The sequence below is a fragment of the Pezoporus occidentalis genome, unplaced genomic scaffold (genome assembly GCF_034315485.1).
Source record: "Pezoporus occidentalis ecotype Australia unplaced genomic scaffold, CSIRO_AGI_Poc_V1 ctg160, whole genome shotgun sequence".
Lineage (NCBI taxonomy): Eukaryota > Metazoa > Chordata > Aves > Psittaciformes > Psittacidae > Pezoporus > Pezoporus occidentalis.
The window spans coordinates 2,452,987-2,460,735 of NW_026913426.1; the positions used below are offsets into that span (position 1 = coordinate 2,452,987).

At 45.0% G+C, this 7,749-nt stretch overlaps 2 protein-coding genes across 4 annotated transcripts in view; one reads left to right on the forward strand and one right to left on the reverse strand.

Annotated features, from left to right (window-relative positions):
• Nucleotides 1-1,878, reverse strand: part of STXBP4 (syntaxin binding protein 4) — a 68,791-nt gene extending 66,913 nt beyond the window's left edge. Inside the window, exon 1 of one of the 3 annotated variants that reach the window (XM_062612720.1) lies at nt 1,741-1,878. In XM_062612720.1, coding sequence (XP_062468704.1) covers nt 1,741-1,778 — 38 coding nt within the window. In that variant the 5' untranslated portion in view covers nt 1,779-1,878. The remainder of the gene's footprint in view (nt 1-1,740) is intronic. The other 2 variants (XM_062612721.1, XM_062612719.1) reach the window with 2 other exon arrangements.
• Nucleotides 1,879-3,672: 1,794 nt separating this feature from the next.
• On the forward strand, nt 3,673-5,987 carry LOC134160580 (cytochrome c oxidase assembly protein COX11, mitochondrial). Its single transcript, XM_062612723.1, has 4 exons — nt 3,673-3,967; nt 4,050-4,205; nt 5,064-5,189; nt 5,679-5,987. Exons 1-4 carry the CDS (start codon nt 3,686-3,688, stop codon nt 5,859-5,861), a joined length of 747 nt encoding a protein of 248 aa, XP_062468707.1. The 5' UTR covers nt 3,673-3,685; the 3' UTR covers nt 5,862-5,987.
• Nucleotides 5,988-7,749: the final 1,762 nt, after the last annotated feature.

Sequence of the window (7,749 nt, forward strand, 5' to 3'; positions counted from 1 at the left end):
CAGGGGAACAGAAATTACTTCTTCCTTCCAGAAAGATCTAGGAATACTGTAACAACTTCAAACTCCATAAAATCTAGTATCAGTAAGGCTAAATTTTCAAGAGACATTATTTGTTACTTTATGCAGCAAACAAACTGGGACCTGTTCTCAAACAGCCAGTAAACTATTCTATTCTGGCAACACTATTACAACTCGCCTTTCCCAAAGGAAGTTTTGTAATGCTTTAGCAACTGAGACAGATTACAGGAGGATTTATCATGACAGAAAGATGTGCAGAATCTTCAGAGCCACGATTCACGAGATCTTTGTGTTATAAATACAACAAAGGCCTGTTAGAAAAATCCTGTACAAGTCAATCATACCTTTCAGGTTCATTAACCCTAAACGGGTTATGGTACTAAGGACGACAGCCAAGAGAACGCTGTATCGTACGGTGTGAGCAAACACTGCTGATCTATCCAAACCCGCCAATTATGCAAAATACATTTTGCTGATTAGGTCATAAAGATTAAAAGAAAACACATGTCATTATATGGCAATTGTTAAACATGAAAAAAGGCTTGAGCAACACTGCAATTGGAGGGAGGCATGAATGGTTTGGGGCTAAGCCCTTGTGTAGAGAAGAAAGGTATTATTTAAAGTTTAGGTAAACCTCAATTAACATATAACCATGCGCATTCTTGAAGCATTGTGCATTGATACTGTCTCCCAGAAAATAAATAGGTATAGAAAATGATAGTCTTCCACCACCATGCAGCTGAAGTGCAGTTATATGCACCTTTCATGAGTCTCTTACACTGGAATTCAGTGCTCTAGTACCTATTCATATAATGCACCTTCCACAAGTGTGGCAAGTCACAGCTGTTTTGTAGCTGTATCTTTTATCACATTCCCTGCATTTCCAGCAGAGAAGTAGAGTGTTTGCTTCCCAGTAAAAACCAAATGCACTTTTTTACTATTTTGTGGATTTATTTAAAAAAAAAACCAACTTATTTATGAGGTGGCATAAATCAAAATCTATGCCGAACTGTTTGACAAAGCTTTTGAATACCATTTGCTGGATTCTATTGCACAAGCACAGCAAACACGATAGTCCAGCAAGAGCTGCCTGTGCCTGTTTGTAGTTAAGGTTTTGATGACAGTGTTGGCATGGTTAGTTAGATGTTTGGGAGTTAGGATTTTAAATCACACTGAATCCATGTCTGCCACTTCAAATCTGATCCAACTTTTAAGTGGATAATATTACAGTTTAGGGAATTAATATAATTACCATTTAATATCCCATGGCACTGATAAAAACCAAGGTGGTTCCAAAGCACTCCATACAAAATATTAAAGCATGCAGAGTATTCTCAAAAAGTAATGCATTTTCATACATAAGCTCTATGCAATGTCTTACATTACTGTAGGTGCCCTAGATGTACAAGCGAGTCATTTGCTATGTACTTTACAAATATGTTTTCATAGCTGGAAAAGCATTGAGGAATTTCTATGTGGGGTTCTAACTCTACAGAACCAGCCCAAACCAAGTGCTGATTAACTTAATGAAAAGCTTCAGAGCTATTTCCTCACTTTATGTGTAAATTCACTGGTGTTGGTATTAGCTTTTCCAAGAGTTTGCTTCAGGCTGTTTCAATAACAAAGCTATTTTATCAAAACAAGATCCTACTAATGAAACTGCAGATTACAACCCAGCAATGGTACCCCTGTGTGTGTGCATAAGGGGATAAAAGTACTTACTTTTCATCTGTATTTGGTAGGGGGTCTGTACTGGACATCTTCTTAGGCGCACTACTTTTGTTAAAGATCAAAATGAAGGATTCTGACACAGGTAGCTCTGGCTCCTAAGCAGAATAACTGCTGAAAGAAAGGAGAAACCACTTCTTGAAACCTACAGGGCAATGTTTATTATCAGACACTGACAACTATTCTTGTTTGTTACTGACCAGCTGAAAGCACATACTCTTCATCACAGAGAACATACACTTCATCACTGAAGAAAGGAAGCAGTTAACTCAGGCTGCACTACATATTGTACCAAAACTTCTGACATCTTAACTTCCTCTTCATTTATGAGACAGGAATTAGGGTCAACCTGAACCCCATGTGATTAAAATCTAAGAAATGAAATAGCTGAGATTACAACTCCAGGATAAATCAGTGTAACTGCTAAAGACAAAGCCAATCTATTTCCAGGGAAGGTTACTTGGGGAGGGAATCTTGTTTTGAACATGATCAGGTGTTTGTGCCATGTTTTCTCCCTTTTTTAAACTTAATGTTTAGTGTTTGGGCCTATGGAATTCTCACGTGAAATATGTCAGACATAGGCCAAAACGCATGGAAAATGGGGTTACTCACCACTAATGTAGCAGAAAACAGCAATTCACATTGTACTTTTATTAGTGCATATGACAGAGTGACAAGAAATACAACCCTACATGTACTGAGCTATGATCATTTGAAAGATTACTGCAACAGTGCTAATGCAAAATTACCCCTTTGCATCAGTAGCAAAACCTCATGAGCCCTCACACGACCACCAACCAGGAAAAATCACTACTCCTAAGACATGATACAAGCAGGACAAGGAACTCTCTGAACAATGCACAGGCAGAAGGCAGCCACAGGTGCTACTGGCACCAGTGGTATGCTACAACCTGGGCTGAAACACAACAGCCTCCCTGGGTGCACAGTGCCAGCCTCCATAAAAACCCACTGAACAATTCCTGCTGTATTTCTGCATGAAAAAAAAAAAAAACAGTGGGAAGTTCACTTTGGAATAGCACAAGTTTTCCTGCAGTAAATGTTTCAGATCTCTTGCTAAAGGGTCAGCAAAAAAACACCGTTTAAATAGAGGAGACCACACAATATCGCTTCATTCTGGGCTTTGTGATCCTCTTATTCAGCACACCTAAATGGTAAAAGAAGTGGTACCAGGAGCAGCAAAGGCACTGAATGATTCACGCTACTGGAACCGGCACAAGAGAAGAGCAGCAGCGCCCTGAAGCAGCAAACTCGAGCACTGCTACGGCAAAGTTTGTTCTAGCGCAGGGGCCACCTGTCCCGGTGGCTGCTGTTTGCAATCGGTCTCAATCACTGCAGCGTGTCAATACCTGTGCCTAAACAAAACCAAATCCTTACACCCTACAGAGTGAACCTGAACGGGGAAACACCGGTGTCAGCGTCCAGACAACAGCGGGAAGACGAAGGGATGGAGTCTCCTCTCCCTGTTGGTACCCCGCAGCAGTGCCCGCTCGCTCTCTACACACAACGCTCGGTGATGAGGCGCCTCAACACCTCCCTTCAGGGGACCGTGAAGGAGACTTCACCCCCGCCTGTCCCGCGACCGCCGCCCGCCGCTCCCCGCCGCGGTGTTCCCTCAGCGGTACCCGGGCAGGACCCACCGCTCCCGGCCGCGCTTCGCTACCGGCAGAGCTCCGTCGGCCATGGCGGCAAACAAAGCCGGCGCGGTGCGGGGCCCGCCGGTCCGCACGGCTGCCACCGTTACCTCGATTCGCCCAGCGCCGCCCGAGGCAGGGACAGACCGGCCGCGGCGGGGCCAGGGCGAGCCCTCAGCTCCGCGGGAGGGCGGCGCACGGCAGCCGGGGCGGAGGCACCGGGCCGGCCCCAACGCCGCGCCCCGCGTCTCGCGAGAACAGCCGCGTGCGCGCGCGCGCCCCCGAGCATGGGGCTGTGCGGGTGGGGCTGGGCGCGCTGCGGGGCGCTGCGGCTGCCCGGGGGCACGGGCCCGCTGTGGGCGCTGGGGCTGGGCCGGGTGTCCCCGCGCCTGGAGGGGAGGGCTCGGTGCGGGGCCCGCGGGCTGCGGAGCTCCAACCCCTTCACCCGCAAGCAGGAGGAGGAATGGCGGCGCCGGAACCGGTCGGCGCTGGCGTACATCGCCGCCGCCGCCGTGGGCATGGTGGGCATGTCGTACGCGGCCGTGCCGCTCTACCGCCTCTACTGCCAGGTACCCGGGGCACCGCGGCCGGGCCCTGCCCCGTCCCCAGAAGGGGTGCGCGGGGCTCTCACTGCTGCTCTCTCTGTGCCAGGCCACGGGCATGGGCGGCACGGCGGGCGCTGGGCACAGCTCGGAGCAGATCGAGAGCATGCGGCCGGTGAGGGACCGGGTCATCAGGGTCACCTTCAACGCGGACGTGCACTCCAGCATGCAGTGGAACTTCAAACCGCAGCAGAGCGAGATCTTCGTGAGTGCCCGCGCCTGGGGTGCCAACCCCTCCTTGGGACCGCACAGGCACCGGTTTGTGGTCCTGGGCCCTGGTTTGGGAACCACACGGGGATGCTCCTGGAGTGCTCCTGCTTCACCACTGTGGTGGTGCGGGTTGGGAAGGCAGGGCCAGCCTCTGCTACTCGGGCAGGACTTGGTGCCTCTTACCGTAGTGTAATTGAAGCGTAGCTGCTCCCCTGCCATCCCATCAGGCTGCCAAACCCCAACTGCTGTCACAAGTGTATCACTTTATATAGACACAAAATACATACACCAAAATTATATACACAAAAGTATATACACCATAAAGGATGTGTATTTGGTATATGTTTATATGCATAAAATGTGTGTGTATATACATTTAAATCTATATGGTGTAGCCATATACCTAAACCTCTTCTTGCTTCTATCCTTGTAGGACTGGTTTGATTTTTGTAGTCTAACCTTACCGTTTAAAAATAGCTCTTAATGAAAACTCTCAGAAGGAATTACGCTTCTCAATTGGTTTCAAAGTCCAGCTCAGAAAGAATAACCTCAAATAATAAATGTACATCCTATATAAATCTGAAAGCCCTGTGTGCTGCTAAACCGCTCAGAATAATCAAAGTCTTGCTGGCAAACTGGTTAAGATCAGAAATGCACACATGTAACATTACTGATGCTGCATTTGATTTTGAATGGGGGTGAACTGAATAAGCAGAATGTTTGTAAAGTAACCAGACTGACCCAGCAAAAGAGAAAATCAACTAATTCTGGCTGAAGTCTAAAGAACTCTGTTTGAGGGGTGCAATGCTGTGGTATATTAAAAACAGTACCACTGTGCAATTGCTTCATACAGGTGGTGCCAGGAGAAACAGCACTGGCCTTTTACAAAGCGAAAAACCCAACTGACAAACCCATAATTGGAATCTCTACGTACAATGTAATACCCTTTGAAGCAGGACAGTACTTCAATAAGATACAAGTAAGTGTGAACAAAGCAAAGATCACATTTTCCTCTATGTGACTGAGAATTTATGACTCTCTCATTTTAATCCTGGATCCATTTCTAGTGCTGAGCATTTTGAGAAGATACCTTAATTTTACCAAATGCCAGCACATGAGTTCAGTTTTAGTCATCCTACCTTAACAATAAGCTGCAGCACACATCTGATTCGAGTGGCTCCTAAATAACAGGGTATTTAGTAGCCATGCACCGGGGGCAGGTGGCAAGGACGTGAGCCAGCCTGGCCCCTTTGGACCTGAGGACACTTTGTTCAAAGCTCATTTTGTTCCCCTGTAACACAGAAGGAACAGAATTGCTGTCTTGTTGCTCATAGGGTTGATCCTTCCCAGGATTATAGGGGTGTACGGGGAGTAGATTTTGAAAGATGAAGCTCTGTCACATTGGCAGAGATGAAGTTTACCATAGCTAGTGTTGTCTAACTATGTTTTTTCTTTCCACCCCATGCAGTGTTTCTGTTTTGAAGAACAACGACTAAATCCTCAGGAGGAAGTGGACATGCCTGTCTTTTTCTACATTGACCCAGAATTTGTCGAGGACCCTAAAATGGCTAAAGTTGATTTGATCACTCTCTCTTACACCTTTTTTGAAGCAAAGGAAGGACAGAAGTTACCACTTCCTGGGTATCAGTAACAGGCAGTCTCTACACAAATCAACTTCTGGTACCTCATTACCAGTTTAGACCATTTTTCCATGGAAGGAAGAACTGTGGGAATACTGTGTGGTATGAAATTATATTATTAAACCACCATGGGCACATGCTGCTCTTATGAAAGGATATATTTTTATTAAAAAAACAAAACAAAAAACATCTGTAGTTGGAGTATTATTTCTTAGGGATGAGTATTTCTTCATCAGACAATAGAAGGGAACACTATTGCTCAGAGAGGAACAATCAGTACTGTGAGGCAAATTTTTAAACCCAAGTGTAAAATGAGATCTTCATTTAAACACAATTCATTAACCACCTAATACTGCATTTCTGCCTCTGAAGAGTAACTTCCATGTAAGCTACTTGATAAAAAACAAAATCAGCTCATGAAGTGTCAAAGCTGAACAAAGACTGCATTGCTACATAACCCTCCCATGGCACAGAAGGTTATAATGATTCAGAAGGTGATGCACCATCTTGAGTTAGTACTGCATCAGTAGTTCATTTGGTAAGAGCAGACTGTTATCATCTGAATGAGGAAGAGTAGATGTAAGTGCATCAAATCAGTGGTATGGGTTCCATTTAGAAATGCCACCTTCGAATTTTGATGCTGTGTTCAGTTCAGTACACTGGGCACTTCCCCAGCTGTGTATGAAATGCTTTGAAGGGAAAGGTGGTACCTGAACAACTACTCTACACTGCAGCCTAAATTAGTATCCTAGGAGTCTCAAAACCCCAAAGGAAATCAACCTCATTTAAGTCCAGCAGTGTTATCAGTTGTTCAGAGGTACTCGTAGAGGCTCTCTGTACCATCACAACATGCAAGTCTATATTCAGGTAACTTGGTCATTATCTTGGGGTAGGGATAATAACCGCTTATCATAGCTTTGCAAGTGAGGAGGGAGTTGCAGAGCAAGTTTAAAGTGACCTCTCATTTTTAGGCAGGAATGAACCTTGGCCCAGTACATCACCTGCTGGGCCAGTTCTTTCTACCCCTTTCAGCAGATGAGAGCTAATAAAATAAGGCTAATGTTGGTTTGTTTGGACACTAAGAAGGCAATGTGTATATCAGAAGTAACCTGCAGTTACTTCAGTCTCAGTTATGTTTGCATGCAATAATTTAAGTGTTTTAAGTGGATACTACCTCTAAAATGCATTACTTTAAAATGCACCTAATGTACTTACTAGGTGATTAAATAGATTCTGGATTATATTCCTGTCACATCCGCACTGTAGTAAAGTTTTAAAACTTCATTCTTTCATCTTTCTAAACCATTTTATCCAGCAGAACACGTGGAGGCCACACAAAGGACACAGATCTGTATGAATGAGCTTTAAAATCTATGATTCCAGTTATGCTTCAATAAGAAAACCCAAGACAAATCTTCAAATCCAGGCTAGAAAAAAACAATTCTTACCTGGGCTGCCTTTAGTTCATTGCCTTTTTGGAAGCTGAATGGATTACAACAGTTCTCTCACATTGCTTTATTCTGGCCACGTGTTTCAGGAGAACAGGAGCATCCTCCCTGGCAAGTGCCAGTCCCCTAAAAACTTAAGTTCCCCCCCTCACAGAGACTGAGCACATTCCAACCATCAAACAAGATCCCTGACCTCAGTAATCAGCCAGTTCCCTGCCATCTATCTATGACCATTTTACTTCACACATGGAAAGTTCAGTTCACCATCATCCACTATGAATCACCGCACTGAAATAACCTTTTCTGTTATGCTTCAGTGTCCCAGGGTTTTACCAGTAGAGCTACGCTGTAGGGAAAAACTGATCCACCCCAAATCCCATTGCTCAGCAGTTTTCTCAGCCTGCTGTCCTCACCATTGCAAATAATAAAAAAAAATAAGATACTTCAAATA